Here is an 18,652-nt window from a genome sequence, read left to right on the forward strand (position 1 = left end):
TGCAGATGACACTTTGCAGAAAGAATTCAACAGAAAAATTCCCTGACACTTTTTGGATTGCTGCCATGACACCTATATGAAATTTAGATACAGTATTAGGCAACTGCTGTAGTTATAGTTGATTTTTTTTCTCTGTAAACCTGTTATTGGCCACATATGGGTAATAAAATATGTGCATACATGTGAGTTAAAAAGTTGAGGTGCACATGGTAAAAAAATATAGGGCTTCCCCAAAGGCCACTGTGTAATTCAAACCCTGCTTTAAATATATAAAATAATTCAGTTTTTCAAGCAGGTTTTGCTCTGGGATGTAATGTTCACTTCACATGTACAGTGGGGAAAATAAGAAACTTTTTCCTCATCACATTTATTTCCAAAGATGCAATTCAAACTAAATTTCTACCAGATATCGCTATTAACTCAAATAATCCACACATGAAGAGAAATCACAACGTTCAGGTCCATAAATAATGATTATGTGGAATTAAGTACAATAACACGGGAAAAAAGTATTGAACACAAGTATTGAATACTTGATGGAGAAGCCTTTGTTTGCAATGACAGCTTCCAGACACTTCTTGTATGTTTTAACGAATGGCCCACACTGCTCAGGTGTGATTTTGGCCCATTCCTCTGCACAGATTGTCTTTAAATCTGGAATATTCTTTGGCTTGGAATCGTTGTCCTGCTGGAAGGTCCAGCCACGTCTCATCTTCATCACCCTGGTGGATGGCAGCAGATTCATATCAAGAATTTCCCCATACATGGCTCCATTCATTGCTCTGTCAATTATATGAAGTTTGCAAATACCATGAGATGAGAAACAACCCCATGCCATGATGCTTCCACCTCCAAACTTCACTGTTGGTTTAGTGTTTCTTGGGTGATGTGCAGAGCCATTTCTCCTCCAAACATGGTATGTAGTATGACAGCCCAAAAGTTCAATTTTGGTCTCGTCTGACCAGACAACATTCTCCCAGTATTCTACAGACTTGTCAAGATGCTGTTTAGCAAACTTTAAAGGAGCTTCAACATGCCTTTTTTTGAGGAATGGAGTCGGGCTGAGCGTCCATAGAGGCCATGGTGGTGGAGTGCATTGCCTATTGTTTTCTCTGTAACAATTGTACCTGCTGCCTCCAAGTCTTTCTGGAGCACTTTCAGGGTGGTCCTTGGCTCGTTGAGAACTCTTCTGATTATCTTTCTGACTCCCTGGTCAGAAATCTTGCAAGGAGCTCCTGTGCGTGGCCTGTTGGTGGTAAGGTGGTGCTTCTTCCACTTGTGAATAATGGCCCCAACGGAGCTGACTGGAATATTCAGGTGCTTTGATATAAGTCTGTAACCAGTTCCATTCTGATGCTGAGCAACAATCAGGTTGTGAATGTCTTCAGAGAGCTCTTTGCCTTTACCCATCATGAGGTGTGTGGTATTTAACTGCTTGGAGAAAAACAAACTTTTTTAATAGGAAAAATTTATGCCAACAATAAAGAAGAGCTCTGACTGACCACGGCTGGCACATCTGGTGTAGTCACAGTGAACTCATGTTTTAGTTACTGTCTTTTCTGCTGGGTGCTCTACTCTATGCAGAGTTACTGAGAACTTATGTTGTGCTAGTTTAGTCCAACAAACTGCAGTGACCTCAGATCAGCAGGATCACTGCGGTTTTTCTCTGGTTTTGGTTTCCCACAGAGCTGCACCAGTTTCTCTGGGACCTGCTTTAAAGCTTTCCTCCTCCTCTGGTTTTAATTTACAGTTAGCAAACAGCTTCCTGTGTGTGCCAGCTGAACTGTCAGGACCCAGAATAAATAAACAAGTAGATATTTTCTGCAGTTTTACCGCTGTCTTGAGCTTTCACAGATTCAATCAGAAAAGAAGAAAATCTGAATGAAAACACGTCTTAACGACTCAACCCTCGGCCTACACCGTGTGTTTACTTCATCAAAGTTCACTGTGTTCACTGAGGGGGCAGACTGAGCAGAGATAACAGATTTTACACACATTACTGAGTCCAAACCAGCATGTTCAGACCCAGATCATCTCAATGTGAGAAGCACAGATATCACAACTCCCAGCCTACCAGTGATTTTTATATCATGGACCTGATCAGCTGATAGAAAGCTGCAGGTTAAAGATCATATTTATGAGAACAGTGGGAAAACGAACGGGCTTTTAAAGGCAACTTACTGAGATTCTCCTCAATAAAGAGCCAAACCAATGCCCCCACATCACCTCCAATGCGCACAAACCAGCTCAGTTTTCATTTTTAAAGCACAGAGGAAAGAAAAGAAAACATTTGCCATCTTCAGATTCTCCACAACGGCAGCATCTTAAACCTCATCTTTCCAAAACTGCTCCAGGGAGAAGAAAGAGAAACTCTAAAATAAAAACGATTCAGTCAGACGACTCACGGCCGTAATGATCTGAAATGTTTCTTTCAGCAGCAGAACATTGTTTGTGTCAAGCATGAGGATCCATCCTCATCACTCCTCACAGATTTATTTCACATGCTGACAGTTTGAGGAGAGAGGATATAAGTTTTTAAAAACCTCCTCTGAGAGCCTGCAGGTGGATGCTGGGGGCTAAAATCCTGAGGCTGCCTGGCTGATGGGCAGCGACAGAGCAGATGGAGGCAGAGTTAAGTTCTGCCGGATGGAGAGGAGACGCTGTCAGCTGAAGGAGGAGAGTGATGTTCATCACATCCAAACGTGTCCAGGGTCTGGACACGTTTGAGATCGCTAAGTTTTGGGTTGTTTTATGGTGAAAATATCTGATAACTTTAGAGAAACTTTAAAAGCCATCAGTGCTGATCTTACACATGATGGTGAGATGCATGAACTCTAACAGCCCTCTTAGAGGAGCAGCTGAACTTTTGATGGATGACAAATTCAATTCCAGACAAACTAAAGTGAAGCCAAGATGCATGCTTGACAAAGCTGACACTGATACAAAGGTTGACTCGGATAGAAGCAGTTTACATCAAACTGAAGTGAGGAGTAGGTTAAGACATTGGGCCTCAGTCACTAACAGTGTGAAAATTAGTCTGAACCGTGTGTATGAACGTTTCACACACAAATCTGTGATTCTTCAACATTTTTTTACTTGAATTTATTCTTACACTGGGAGCAAGTTTAGACCTCCTCAGACCATGTCTACACCACGACTAGCTCTCTCAGAAAATGAAAACTTATACACTTTTAACTTGATGCAAAAAAATTAAACTACTTATATTTTACATTTGAAATAAATTAAAATAAATTGAAATGCTTACATAGTGAAAGAAAAAAGACTACAATAGAATTCAATGAAAAACTGTTACTTGACTGAATGTATTAAATAACCAGGATAATGAAATGTCACAGTTTCTCAATGAAATCGTAGTGGTAGTATGCTGATTGCCGGTTGCGAGCATGTGCCTGTTCACTTATTTTCACTTATTTCATGCACAAAGTGAAAAACATGTCTGTGCATTTATTAGTGAATCAGGCCCAGTGTTTTTAAAAACCACAGCTTGAATTAGTTTTAAAGTCCAATTATTGTGTTTTTAAACTAATTTCTTAAGTTTTTTTTAAGACTGTTGAGTGTTGATGATCCTTAGGCCATTGGTCCCAACAGGGGTGTCATGAAATGTCTCAAAAAATCAAAAGTGGTTGATTACTGCATGTTTTATCCATTATTGTAAAAATAAAAACTAAAACAGGAGTTTAATCCAGTATTAAACTGTGAAAACACAAAATCCAAGGTGACTAAACCAGCACTGTAAAAAGATTGTAGGAGCAGTAGGGTTCCAGAAATTATCATAAGTGTATGTCACTTAGGGTATTTTTACTTTAGTTTTGTTACACAATTGTTTGCTCCTTACTTTAATATACCAAAAAGACCCTTCCCGATGAGAGCGGCGACAGATTAGGAAAAGGCAACACGTTTTATTGTTAGTTTTTTTCTCTCTTTGAATTGGCATGATTGTGTATTTCTGTGGCAGAGAATTGCTACATTGGGGTCAATCTGAGTCTTTCTCAGTTTAGACTGACCTGCTGTCAGTTCCCACCTGTTGATCGAACTGTAATTATCTTTTTCAGTTTAGATCCTCCACAGGTCTTTGTTGATCCTGACTCTTTAAACAGTGCCCTGATAGGGTTTGTGATGCAGCTGCACCTGTATGCTTAGTTCACAGCTTTGGGTCACATTTATCAGTCTGCTCACACATCTGTTCGACGTAACGACAGCGTAATGACAAAATAAAGACAACGTAATGACAACAAAACAACAACAGTAAGTAGGAGAGAGTTTCAAGAAGTCTCAACTATGACTGACAGTGATGGTTTACAGAGTTTATGGTCTGTTTGTTAACCTTGAAGAGAAGAGGGATCCAAACCCTGATCTTAAATGATGAGATGGATCACAGATAGTTTTATGGATTTGATTCAATCTGCGGATCATCCACAGGTCTATTGCCCTTTAGAATATCATTTGTGAGAAACAAATGTGAATCTCTTTAAGAATCCTTTCTTTGATACAACCAGACCCTCAAAGTGGCATATGTTGAAGTCAATGCTCCTTGTTTCTCTGCTGCAGGCTGTGCTCTCATAATGAAGCTATTTCATATAATGCTGTGCCTTCTTTTACATTTAGACCCTAAAACCAGATTTAAAAGATATCTAAACTGTTCTTTAATGAAGCTTGTGGACCATCAGCTGCCTCGACTTCTTCTCACTCACACATCAAAGCAGTTTGAGCTCATTAGCTGAAGTCAGGAAGTGTCACAGACTCACAGGTTAAATCTATACCCACAGAAACATAACTGGGCTGTGTGTGCTCTGTCTGGCATAAAAATGAGCCTCTACTTCTTCTTGAGAGGAGTCGTCAGGGAGGCTTCCAGGAATGTTGGGTGTGAAATGTTGGAATTTTCCTTTAATGAAGCTTTGCAGCAAAGCAGGAAGCAGTGAAGGTGTCAAAAAATGCAAAGCTCATATGTTGCAATGTTACTCCAAGTTTATTCACTCTGAATCCTGATTTTCAGAATCATCAAACTGAGTTCTCAAAGATTCAGGGCTGGTTTTTCCTCCCGTCTGTCTCCACCTCAAAAAATCTGGTCTCATGATTTTACACATTCTGCTGCAGCTTTCATAAATCTCTGCTCAAACACACGTTCCTTGCAGCAAATTAGAAGTGGTCCTCTGCGTGTGAAGGCAGAGAGGAGCGCTACGGACACTGAATAAAAACATGAAGACCTCTCATTTCTCTGCCTGTAAAATCTAATTAAAGTGTTGTCCTGTCTGCTGGGTTTGGCTTTGCTCCTCCTGATGGAAACTGAGCAGGTGGTTTTGAACAGGTTGGATGATTTTTCCACTGCTGTGATTTTGATTAAAGGTGATGGATGCTCTTGGAAGCAGCATTGAAAATAAGCTTATGCTCAGATTCTGAAATGTTTATTTGATGTTCTTTTTTTTTAACTTCAATATCTATGAGCTAGGCATCATTGGCTCAGTTAAAGGTCAAAAACAGACCCCAGGAAGTGAGAGGTGTCACATTTCAGAGAGAAAAGAAACAAAAATCATATGCTGATTTGAAAGCAGAGCCTGCGAATTCAGAAGAAAGAATGAAATCCAGAATGAATCCATGCACTTTGTGTTAAAACAGAAGTGAAGCTGCAGAGTTTGATCCTGTTTGGAGCGTGACTCCCAGCAAAGAAAAGCAGCCACACATCAGGATTTAAGCAGCGTCTCTGTGTGCAGTCTACACAGAGAAGTCACCTGGAATAGCATCCTTCATGCTGTGTCTGCAGGGAGGGATTTTCTCCTCTCATGTAAACAAACAAGTTTTCTCAAGGACGCTGGATCAGTGACGGCGCTGCACGCTTCATCAGAGCCAGCGAATGAACGAATAAAAGCAGAAAATAAATCAAGAAACATGTCATTAGTGACTAACTAAGACTGGATTCTGATGTAAGAAGGTCTGGGTCAAGTCTGGGTTAAATGGAAGGGAAATATCACAATTTTTCTTGGAGGTAAAGAGGAACTAACGCTCGCTGCTCCGCAGAGTCGTGCGTAAATGTGAGCTCACGCTGGAGGAAGAGCAAGTGCATTCCTCATCCCTCTTGCAGAATTCTTGCTCTGTTAAATACTTTTGATTCCAAAGTTCACTTTTGGTTCAATAATTTAAAAGAAGATGGGATAAAACAGATAAAATAAGAGCAGAATGAAGATTTTCGGTACTTACGTCCCCGGTTTGTGCGTCTCCGCCGGCGCAGACCACCGCTTTTTCCTACTTCTGTGTTTCCTGCACTCCCCGATCAGGACCAGACACAGAAGAAGGAGCATGAACCTGGCGTAACAGGGCATAATGAGTTTAAAAGTCCCGCAGCAAGTCGATCAGTGCCGCCTGGGGTCCGCGTACGGTTCGGTGAGTGCGCGGTACCATCTTCCTGTCAAGAGGCGGCAGGAGGAGTGCTGGGAGTCCGGGGACCGAGCTGGAGACTGAGAAGTGTGAGAGAGGAGAGAGACGGGATGCTGAGGTCTGATCAGCGCGCTGATTGGTCTTCAGACTCTGGAGGGGGGCTTCTCTGGCTCAGGCGCGCGCGCAGCATCAGCACCACAAGCAGCCGCGCGCGCGCAGCAAGAAAGGAACACAGACACGAAGTCCCCGCGAGGATCCGATCAGAGGCAGAGACAGGGGAAGAGGAGGACGGCTGTCCTCAGAGGGAGAAGAGACAACAGGGTGTCCCACATTACTGCTGCAGACTCATTTTAGTTCTCCAGAAATAGGCCAGCATCCAGAAAAGACTCCGCAGAGAAGTTCCTGCTTGATGTAAACAATGCAGAAACTGCTAACGACTTTAAAAAGTGACTCTATTTCAGGTCACAAACAGAATTTTCTACTTGCTCTTTGACCTTAAAACACTCTGAATGAGCGGTCAGTGTGAGTTTTTTTTTTTTTTTATTTACTTGAGGGACGTCTGAGGACACCCTCTCTCTGACGTCATGAAGTCCACATCTGTCTCACTCAGGACTCCTCAGCCTTCAGCTTTGCTGACACAGCAACAAATAGTAGATTTACGAGGAAATTTCGTCAGTACAATCCATTTGTGTTTAAATACAGCACTGTAAAAAAATGCCACTGTAAAAAAAAAAGTCAAAACTTGCATCTCTCCATTTGACCTTTACTTCACAGCAAAGTCATTTGTGTTGTAACAGTGTTTTGTAACCATGAGTGAGGAGGGAATGCAGTGGGTATAACACCCTGCTGTGTTCCACTGCAAGGGGGAAGGACTGTCTGTGCTCTGCATGGCATGGACCATATACCCAATGATTTTTCAGAGTGTTGGTCTATTTTAACCTCGTAAGACCCCAGTGTCCGCATTACATTTCTGCCTGTCAGACCCATGAAATATCATTTTTTGAAACTTTGCCCTGTTAAACACATTTAAGCCATGTCACATGTGACCTGGGAAACCACATATGTTTTTATACGTTTAGGCCTGTCGTCCACATAAACCGCAGTTTTATGTCACTGGAAAACTCCCGTTTCATGGTTTCGTGTGGACGCTGGAAAACAGGGTTTTTGGTTCCCAACTGTTACAGTTGAATAACGTGAATAACAAAGGTTCATCCAGATAATTTCCCTCCCCACATTTGTTTTTAAAAATACTTTTGTCCACACGCACTGGGCAAGTGAGTGTTGCTTGAAGGATGCCACACTCATATTTGTCAGTGTTTTTCAGACGTGAAACCCACCAGACAGCTGGCAGGTGCCGTGAAACACAGAGAGCCTCTCTGCTCAACATATCAGTGTGCAGCAGGGATCATATCCACTGCTCAACACTCACAGTTACAACACACCAACACAACAAAAATCACTTTCCAATCCAATAATCCAATATTCAGTTATACTGTAAAACTGGATAACAGACATTCACTTTTGAAAAGGGGACATTAATGGCCACTTTTGCTGCCAGTACTTTACAGTTTTTTTTTACATTGATTTTTTTTTTTACAGTTTAGTGATGCATAGAGAAAGATCTTGTGCACCGCAAACACATTTTGTTACACTTTCAACTCCTGTTTCAAGGTTAGTGTGGTCAAAAAAAAACTTAAATCCACCAAAACTCCAAAGCTGCTCTGTTATTAAAATGTTTTTTTTTTTTTTAAAGTTGTGCCCCTGAGCTAGGTTTCCTCTGAACATCCTGGCTCTGAGAACAATCAGCCTGTGGTGCCAGCTCTGATCCTTTTGATTCACAAAACACATTTTTTCCTCACTTCCTTTGGTAAGAAAACTGAAACAATGTTAAATTTATTTTTCTGCCTGAGGAGAAAAACCTTGGAGCCTCTGTTTGAACTGATCCCTTAGGACGATGAAACGTGTGGTCGATACATGTAGAATAAATCTGCATAGACATCATTATGTTTTACATATTGTCTTCAACTTTAAGGAGAATAAAAGAACTCAGAAGTTTTAACAAAGCAGCAGCTTTGTGCCGTGCCCAAAATAAACAGTTCCTGGGCTGTCCACTAGAGGCTGTGTCCAAAGGTGAGTCATTCTCCATTGAACCCAGTGTTAAAATATCAATCTTCACTGTAGATTAAAACACGTTTACAGCCTGGTCTAAGAACAGTTTTGGTCTTTAAAGCTCATTTAGAACTCACCTGTGTGTTTATTTAGACTTAAAGTTACAGGTAATTAGGGGTGTGGCCTCTTTGAATGGCAGGCAGGAGCTGTTTGCTGTCTGTGAGGCGTCACTTCTTCCATCTAAAGATCACTTTGAGGACTTTATTAGTGACTGTTGAACAGCCTCACTTTTATATGTTTTTCTGTTTATAATCCATGATGTAAAATTATATTATCATCACCAACATGAGTTATTTCTAATCAACATTACTCAGTATCTGTGAATCCATTTATGGCACACAGACCAAAAGACCCTTTAATGACACCACGCTGCCCGTCAAAGTTTAGCAGAGAAGAGATCTGGTGTTTTTCTCTGCTGAAAAGGAAGTCTTGAGTTTGTTTGTAGTGATGGTGGACGCTGAAGCTGGACTGTCAAAAAGAATAAAGACGACAGATGAAGCAGGTAAAAGCTAAACAGAGCGCAAGCAAAAACAGCGTGCTAAGCTGTTTGTGCTAATATTCATTCCAACTCACAGTCAGCAGTTATTCTGCAGTGGTCTGTTCAAACTTGAGAGTCTATCAATAAATGAAGAGTGAGGTTATGTTAGCTCTGATTGGTAGATGACTGGCAGGACATAACCAGTCAAGGTCCACCCTTAAGTTCCAGACGCATCCAGGTGTTAGCAGTGGTGGTTTCTCCCTTTGGCTGATATTTTGAGCTTGTACACCTTGTCCAACAAAGTGTATCATAGACCGTGTCTTGAAAGGAGGGTCTTTAAAAGCTTTAAAAAATATATTACTTGCAATAAAGAATTTTTATTTTTCTTACAGAGGATAATAATGATTAAAGACACTGACACCAAATAAAATCATATGATAACAGTTTGTTAAATTAAATATGCGTCACATCTGTCAAAACAAGCTTTCAATTTTTTGGAGATATTTGGGAAAAGTTGAATTCCATTATTTTTAAATTTTTTTGGAAATTTAGATGAGAATTCAATTTTATAAAGTTTTTTTTTTTTTTTTCCAATTAGCAATTTTGCAGTTTTGAAATCACAACTCTTAGTTTCTTTTGGCAAATGTATTAAAGTTCGCCACCGTTTTTAAAATCTTAATTTTTTTTTGCACGTTTTTACAAATTTGTCACATTATTTAGATTCCTTTTTTTTTTTGCCTTTTTTTGAAAAAAATTTGCAACTCATTAAAATTTCGTTAATTTTGAAAATTCACGAAATTTATAAAATCATATTTTTTTATCAGTACAAATATTTGCAGATTTATTGAGAATAAAATCTGAGATATCACATGTACAATTTTATAATCACAAAAAATCTTTGTGATTCAATAATTATTCACTAGATTTTTACAATGCAATTTTTTATTTTTTTTGTCTTTATTGTGAAGATACAGTAGATTTTGTGGCTCCTAAATTACTAATCCAGCTGAGTGGGGGCAAACTGGCTCCTCAGAAAGTGAAGGTTGCAGACCCCTGGTTTAAAATGTAAAGATTATGGTTCAAAGGATTAGTTTGTGTGTCTTGTTTTGGTGCTAATAACTGACAGAGCATGTATTGTTTTATAGTTTAATCATTTTGAATTTATTAAGAGTTAAGAATACATTTACATATTAAAGGGCATGGCTTACTCTGACTAATTCTACCCAACTTTATTAATTCTATTTGTTACATTTATAATTTTGTATTGTACTTATTGTATATATTTAACCGCACAGTTCCTTCATTTTCACATGCTATAAATCTGACCCCGCCATCAATTAAGTCTTATCTTATCTTATTTGACTGAAAAGTGGCTTTGCTGCACCCGTTTGCACAGCAGCTCAAGACTTATCGCAAGACATCCCTATAAAGAGGGGGTACCCTGCTTTTTTTTTTTTTTTTAAAAAACATGCATATAAAGTAACAATGCTGAATTATCAGACTAAACATGGAGATTTCTTAAACCCCTTTGTATTCATATGTTGTAAAAATCCCTAAATATGTTTTTAAACTGATCAAAACACTCTGCTCTAAAAATAAGTTTTATGATCTTCATGAGACTTGCTGAAATAATGAGGTCATCATATATTGATCTCCTGACTGGTTCATGACATGTTGGAGGTGTGGACTTCAAACACCAAGGTCTGCCCCTGACAGGCCTCCTGAGGACTGGCCAATCAGAGAGAAAGGGGTTTGTGGAGTGGCAAGCCTTAAAGAGACAGCAGCTAAAACAAACTGTTTCAGACAGAGACTGAAATGAGGGTTTTCTGACACACCAGTGTGAGAAAAATTTGAGTTGTTAGTTATTTAAAGTTAATAAAGGGGGTATCAGAGGGACAGAATGAAGCCTGATAAAAGCAGAATACCCCCTCTTTAACACTGGTCGCTGTTTTTTTCTGTGTGAAGGATAAAACAGAGTGACATGAAATCAGACAGGAGGCAAACAGGCTTCCATTCAGGTGATTTATTGTTTGTTTATATCTCCGTACACCAGCCTTGAGCAGAATAACTGTAGAGACAGATACGATGAGAGTCTGGGTGTAGTCATACGGACTATCTGCTGCCTTCAAGTGAAACCTGGACACGATTGGTTGCTCTAAAAGAAGAAACAACTACAGAGACAGATTTGTTCCTCTCAACAAGTTGACTGCTACGAGAACCTCAGAGATATCTCTACACGGCTGAGTTCTGTACACGTCAAAGAGCCGTCAGCTAAGGTGTGCAAAGAGTGAATGTAAATTGTTTCCCAGCTTCTCTGAGTCTCATCAGAGCGATAAACCCTCCTCAAAGTGTAACAAAGAGGGCAAACGGCAGACAGTGTGCGGCTCTGTTTACACAGGGAAAATGAATGTTTGAATATGGCTACAGAAAATGTGAGACAAACAAGAGACTAATGCAGAGACGGGACGTGTGCGACATCAAACACAGCGAGGGGGGTGGACACAAATGAGAGGGAATCGAGTGTCCAGGAAAAAAAACTTCCTGATTAAAACAAAACAAATTCATTTGTTTATCAGACTGAAAAGCCACAGCTGTGTTCAGAGACGGCGAGGTGAGCCTGCTGCAGACCAGACGTATGGTCATGGTGGAAATAATCCTTCAAATGATCTCACCAGTAAATGTCTCTGTGGTGATAACAGTTCAAAGCGCTCTGCTCTCACGCCGCTCTTCTGGATCAGTCGAATCACCGTCTTCACAGGACTTTTGGAAGCAGCACTCTGATGATCTGCTCTCTGAGACACTGCTGTTTTCTGAGCACTGGTCCAGTTTCATTCTAACTTTTCTCTTACAAAAAGAAACAGCATCTTACCGACAGGAGGTTTAAAAGGAGCAGACATTTTTCATCAAACAATAAAACAATTTTCAGCTCCGCGTCTCACTCGTTGGTGTTCCTCTATTTACACTTAAATCAGCTTGAAATGATTCGCAAAGCATCAAACCCTGTTAGGATCAACACTTTGCAGACAGACTGTTTTGGAGCTGAGGTTGTGTTCCTGGTGTGAAAGCTACAGACTTGTTAGTTGTCTGGTTGATTTCTGGAGCAGACATCCTTGAAGAAGCCCGTCAGGAGTGGAAATGTAATCTTTGCAGGCAGTTTGTTCATTAAAAGCAGGTTTTATTTTTGTCACTCACAGGCTCAGGGTTTTGTTGTTGTTGTTGTTGTTGTTGGGAAACATTATAGAAAGAGAGTTTTCTGATAATGAGCAAAGATTTTTTTATAAACTCAAACATCTATTACATTATAACCTTCAGAAACCATAAAGACAAGAACAGAAACTCAACCTGCTGTTACACAAGAGCTGATAACAGTGATGATGTTTTATTATTAGCTTAATTTTCTGATTAGACTTAATTTTAGCTACATTCACCTGACAAGTCCAGAAAAAAAAATCTTATTTTCAGATGTTACCCACTGAGCAAAGAGACGTTCAAGCTCTTTGTCCATGCTGGGCCTTGCACCAGCGCCCTCCAGTTGCATGAACTTAGGCCTTGTTCACACATAGCTGGGTATTTTCAAAACCAAATACCTCCCATCCACAAGCACCTGGCAAATCCACCAATAAGTGCAGCTCGAGGCATGTCAAACCCATATTTGTCAGTGTTGTCTAGACGCGAAACCCATGCCATCCAATCAGAATAAGCCTCTGTTATTCAACTGTGAAGTTCGTGAATCAAAAACTCTGTTTACCAGTGTCCACACAAAACCACAAAACCAGAGTTTTTCAAAACTTCACTCTGGCTGAAATTTTCAGAAAATGTTGTTTGAATTGATGTAAAACTGTGGTTTCGTGTATGACAGACATAGATGTATAAAAATACATATGCAGTTTCCTGGATGCTACGTGTGGACATGTCCAAACTTACTGTCACTGCTGATGCCACTGCAGCCATCTTAGCCATTCTCATTGTTTTTATCCTGCTTCTAGTTTCGCGTTTGGCACGGTTTGGTTCAGTTAAGCCTGATCCCGTTTGCATTTCCACAGCTAACTGTACCCTCTTGTGGTAGGCAGCTTGTAAACTGGTTGCTGAAAGCTGCATCTGTTAAACAATAGCGTGACACTGTAGAAGCGCGACACTGTTTACCCCGCTAATAAATCCAACGAAGAAGAAAAACGCGACACAGTAAACAAAGAGCATAGATGGAAGACATGCAGCATCATCCTCTCTGTGATTGACATGTAGCTCTTTAATACAAAGAGCAATCAAGCTTTGTTTCAGAGAAGTCTGTGTGCCGCCAGGGGAAATACAGCAGCTGTCGCACGGTAAGTGATGATTCTTTTGACCAATCAACAGACTGCAGTGTTGTTGCACCACTTTCTGAGAGCGGATTGGTTCGGACTGGCACCCATTGGACACCCAGTGGAAACGCCCCAAGATGCACGCCGTACCAAGACGAACCAAACTGCTCTGCTTGGTGGAAACACGGCTTAACCAGGTTCTGAAGGTGTCAGACTGTTCCTGTTCATTTTCCTACAGCTTCATTTGTTTTTCTCAGCACCAGATGGTAACTGTAAGTACATAGCAAGGCGTTATACCTTTCCACTTCCACTTCCACTGCTGCTGAGCCAAATGAAGCTACAGGAAAATTAACCTCTACAGGTTAAAACATCACTATTTCACAGCGGGAAACAGGAAATGGAAACAAACAAAATATTAGTTTCATTCAAAACTGATGTTTAAAATTAGACATCCAAAAATGATGTTGAAAGGATGTTGTTTGAATGTCTCTTTGCACAGTGGGCTCCTCACTTTTGAGTAGACGTCCTCTTGGCGTCCAAAAAGCTGACATTTAGATATTAAACTGCTTATTAACGTCAATGTGAGGTCATGGTCAGACATCCTATCAGTGGACCTAACTTAAACGTGTATAGACATCCAGAATTGGTCTTGGACTGACAGACAAATAAGGACCTTCATTCCCATCAGATGTTAAATATTGGGTGGGTACAAAGAAAAATGGCACCTGGATTCCTTGTGGAGAATAAAAAAATCTTCCAGTGAGGTAAAAATAATAAAATGTTCCACTTGTTGAAATAAGATTAATGCCTAAATCCAAGAAACTAACAAATACATTTTTCTTTACCCCTTTGGTAGATTTATTTTTGCTCTTTACAAATGATTCAAAAGCCATTTTTGTCTTTTAATATCTGAAATAAGACATTTTTCTGGACCTGTCAGGTGAATGTGGTTTTGATTTAGTCTAATAAGACATTTTCTTCTAAAAACAAGACATAAAAACTGGCTTAGATTTCATTTTTTTGTCATGAAATAACTGAACTGAATGATTTGGGTCAGAGCAGATCACTAACTCCTGTTTTCTACAAACACAAATAACTCTCATGGAGTCTGAGAAAGTTGTGAAACATCAGCTCTCTGTCAGGATGCCCTTTGTGATGTTTGTTTGACACAAAATCAAAAATCTGAGCCTGTTGTTGTCAAAAATGAGAGTTAGTTTTGATTCCTCTGAGGACTTTGTGGTCACAGCCTGTTTCCCTGCTGCAGGCTGTCATTCTAAAACCGTCTCTACCTGTTGGTGATTCATGATTTCCCTTTTGAGTACCATACCAACCACACCTGTAAGAGCTAAAGCTGGAGCACTTTGGTTGTTAAATGGAGCACCAAAAAAAGTGATTAAACTGACACAAAGCTTCAAGATTCAATAATTACCTTCAGACAAACCCTCCTTTTACTCGACGACAGGTTACATTTCATCTTTAATTAAATAATGGGATCAAGCTGCAGCTCTGGGACAGACAACAGACGTGTTACACAGGTGTGACAGTGAACTTCCCGAAGGTGAAGACTAGAGAGTAAATGAACAGAGATTAAAAGACACCCAGGAGGTGTTGTGGTGATTAAAGCGCCTCCTCTGCAGGAATGAGAGCTCCCCTCAGAGGACTGACCCTCTGCTGATGAGCACAGAGGAGGAGACTCTGTGTCAGCTGCTGCCTCGGCCCTGCTCACAGTTCTGTCCCGGAGAAGCAGGAGGATTGCAGGAGAGAGGGAAGGGATACGAGGGCCGGGTTGGTCACAGCTCAAAGTCGAACTTGAATTCTTGAGCCAGGTAGATCCTGCGGAAGATGAGAGCAGCCAGAGCCAGAGTGAGGAGCACGATGAGGACCGCTGACCCCGTGTGGCTCTCCTCCTCCTGCTGCAGTCGAGGAGCTGGAGCGAAGGCTGGTCTGCTGGCTGGCTCTCTGCCAGCTCTCTGGCCCTGCTGGTTCTGGGCCCGACGCTGCCGGGGGCTCAGGGGGCGGCCAGTGATGGGGGCTGCAGGGGGCAGGGGTCTGTCTTCTGCTGGTGGGGAGGCCTCTGCCTGTGGAGCAGAGGGAAAACAGTGAGCGTTAATAAAAGTCTGTAAAGACCCTACCTGGAGGGTAGTACTTTCTAGATGTCCAGGTACTTTGGGGGCGAGGCCTTTAAGCTGGACGTTTATGATTGGTGGAGCGCCCACAGTGTTTTTCCTTACCCCTCCACAATAAGCTGACCCCCAGCTGTGACTGACTTGGTTTAGTACCTCCTAACCAATGGTCTTTTTTGAGCCTGATAGTGTGAGGGGCCATTTACATGGAAACAGCGTTTCAGCCGACCTAAAACGCAAACTTTTGAAAACGGCCTCCAGAGCCGTTTTCTGAAACGCTGCTGACACCATTGCTGTGTAAATGGTAACCTGGCGTTTTTAGTGGAAACGCTGATGTCACACTCCCCTCCTCACGAGCACATACAACAGGACAACAGTACCGTTGTTACGTTCGTTGTGAACTACCATGTTGTGCTTGTGCTGCTCAAACTACTGAATCTGCTGACTGTCTTTATACAAAATGTGCATCTGTTGCTCCAATTTTGCTCTTAGTACCAGATGATCGGCTCAACTCTACTTCAGTGGAGATCTCCCAAAAGCGGCTTCTGGACATGACAGTTATAGCACCACCTGCAGGCCTGGCATGCTCACTACAGCTTTTTCAGTCCCTCCGCGTTTCTGTGTAAACAGACTTTTTCACTGTGTTTTCCCTCGTTTCAGCGTTTTCAGATGAAAAGTTGTCCTGTAAACGGGGCCTGAATGTGTCTGTCAGCTCCTGGTGTCCCAGTTTAAAAAGTGACCCTGTAAACTGGAGACCTTCAGCTGAACGTGTCAGTGGATATCCAGCCACAGTTCTGATAGCTTGTAACGTATCAAAACCTCAGGTAAGTATCGAATGATCTAAAGCCGTCTGAGAAGGATGTGTCACATTGAAAGTTGCCATTCAGTCGACTTATTTATGAACAGAAACTTGGATCAATCTCTGCCATCTTCAGGTTTTTGTTGAAGCTTTTTCAGGCTTTTTGAAATGGATTCACCTAGTAAGGCTTTGCCACTTGTGCTTGTCTCCTCTTGAGAGTCAACAAATCCATCAGCAGTGCAAGAAATCATGATCAAAACCAGCACAGGCTCAATATCACCCATGCTAACAGGCTAACTGTGGTGCTACACATTGTGGCTTGTTTTTTCCTTCTATGGTGTAGTTTATGCTGAATGACCACTGATGTTGTCTTGCTGCCCCCTACTGGTCTGGTGGTATATTGCAATTACCTTTATTTTTTTTTTTATCACATCTTTTTGGTGCTTTACGTGTACTACCTGGGCCTTAAGTGGAAATGCAAGTATACAGAAACAATGTGGTTGCTGGTAAAGTTTTATCGGTGACCAAAAGTTCCTGGACCTTCAGGTTGGTAATCACCTTAAGATTAACTACCCAGGAACTAAGTTTAGACTCTGGTTTGAAGTTCCTGAGGGAAGTTCCTGCAGTCAAAAAGCTTCTTAAAGGACCAGTGGTAGAGAGGTGGAGTGACTGTAGGAGAATTTGTTGGCAACCCATCTCTACTTCACAAATATCAAAGTTACAGCAGGTCTAACAAGAGTATCAGGTCTAACAAGAGTGCAAATACCACATGGTAAAAATAGATAGCCACGGCTGACTAGAAACTGGAGTTTTCAGGTTACATTTCAGCCCTTTCAGCAAGTGGTACAGTCCGGTACGGATCAGTACAGTTTGGTACGGGTTGGATCAGTAAAGCCTGATCCTGTTAGTGTTTCCACAGCCAACCATGCCCTTCTTGGTAGGTGGCGTGTAAGCCATCGGTTACGTAATAGTGCTATGGCATGGCAGTGCGACACAGTGTACTCCACCAGTAATTCAACAAAAAAGAAAACGTGACATGGCAAACAAAGAGCAACACTAAAAGACATCCAGCAATTTGCCTTCTTTTGGACTGGCATGTGACTGTTTGTTACAAAGCGTAAGCATCCAATCAACAGATTACAGTGTTTCAAGCTCTACCTCCTAGGGTCGAATCATAATGTCTGGTACCCAAACAGAAGGGTACCAAAAAGTGGGATGGTAAGGGTCTGTAATTTGGGGACCTGTCCTGGTTTTAGTATAAGGAAACGCCACAAAATGTGTGCCATACCCAGCCAAATCAAACTGACCGCTCAGTGGAAACAGGGCTTGATAGTCACAGGAAGATACATAGAGACAGTGCAATTTACTTCACTGATTATGTAATCTATATTTCTATGGTTCCATCACGTGACTCATTCCAGTACTTCTCTGTCTTCTGTTGTAACAGTCTAAGACATCCTAAAACGTCTCTGGGAACTTGTGGAAAGTATTTCACCAGGTTTCTGAAAATGAATGCTACATTAATCATCATCTGTGGAAATGATCATTAATTGCAACCCACAAAAGAAGTCAAACAATAGTTGGTGTTTATTTAGAAAGATAAATGAGCCCTGGAAGAAAATCTTCCAAATCTGATCCACAAGAGATTTCTCGTTTGATGCAACTTTGTAAAACAGTTTGTAACTCACAGTCTGCTTCAGCTCATTAAAATCTGGTGCTGTTTCTTTACAGCGAGGACACTGAAGGGCAGAGTTACTTAAAGAGGAAATGTGTAATCTTGGTGTTTGTTTACAGTCGAGGCTTAACTTTTCATAAAGTAAGCATATAGTTCAGCCGGCAGCAGAGCAGTGTGTGACACCATCCCGTCTCTCTGGCTTTAGCAGCAGATGGTGAGTCCTTTTCCTGACCTCCTCTGTTTATCCAAAAATCAGAAACTCTAATCTTAGATGACCCTCCTCTGGGCTCCTTCAGACTATCGCTGTGGTTCTTTGGTGAGCAGCTGGCGGATAAATCTATCCTCTTAGCCAACAAAGCTCCACCATATCATCTGAACTGGTGAAAAGAAGGCAGCAGAACCATCGGCTCCAAGCTACCAAAACTGATCCAGCGTGATGTTCTGGGGAAACGCTGATTCTTCCTCACTGCTTGATTTCACACACAGCTGGTGTTTATCTGGCATTGAGCTGCTGCTGCTGCTGCTGTACTGTCTATCATTTTCATCCGGACTCATTCAGGATGACTGAGAGGCTCAGCAGGATGTCAGCAGGTGATGAAGCATGTCACCAATTACAGGAACGATGTCAGCGGCGGGTGATTGACTGGGTACAGACGGTAACATATAATCCTCACAGAGGAGAGCAGTATTTTTTAAAACTGACACCCTTTTTTTTTTTTT

The 18,652-nt window shown here is 41.3% G+C and overlaps 2 protein-coding genes across 2 annotated transcripts in view; both read right to left on the bottom strand.

Annotated features, from left to right (window-relative positions):
- Nucleotides 1-6,474, bottom strand: part of LOC141802436 (gamma-aminobutyric acid receptor subunit rho-2-like) — a 58,556-nt gene extending 52,082 nt beyond the window's left edge. Inside the window, exon 1 of the mRNA XM_074685999.1 lies at nt 6,214-6,474. Within this exon, the coding sequence (XP_074542100.1) occupies nt 6,214-6,335 (122 nt within the window). The 5' untranslated portion in view covers nt 6,336-6,474. The remainder of the gene's footprint in view (nt 1-6,213) is intronic.
- Nucleotides 6,475-11,055: 4,581 nt separating this feature from the next.
- The window catches only part of ube2j1 (ubiquitin-conjugating enzyme E2, J1), a 91,252-nt gene continuing 83,655 nt past the window's right edge, over nt 11,056-18,652 (bottom strand). The window contains exon 8 of the mRNA XM_074686003.1: nt 11,056-15,413. Coding sequence (XP_074542104.1) covers nt 15,126-15,413 — 288 coding nt within the window. The 3' untranslated portion in view covers nt 11,056-15,125. The remainder of the gene's footprint in view (nt 15,414-18,652) is intronic.

Source organism: Halichoeres trimaculatus, unplaced genomic scaffold (genome assembly GCF_033239565.1).
Source record: "Halichoeres trimaculatus isolate MK-OKI-2021-1 unplaced genomic scaffold, fHalTri1.1 fHalTri1_scaffold_13, whole genome shotgun sequence".
In the NCBI taxonomy this organism is placed as follows: Eukaryota; Metazoa; Chordata; class Actinopteri; order Labriformes; family Labridae; genus Halichoeres; species Halichoeres trimaculatus.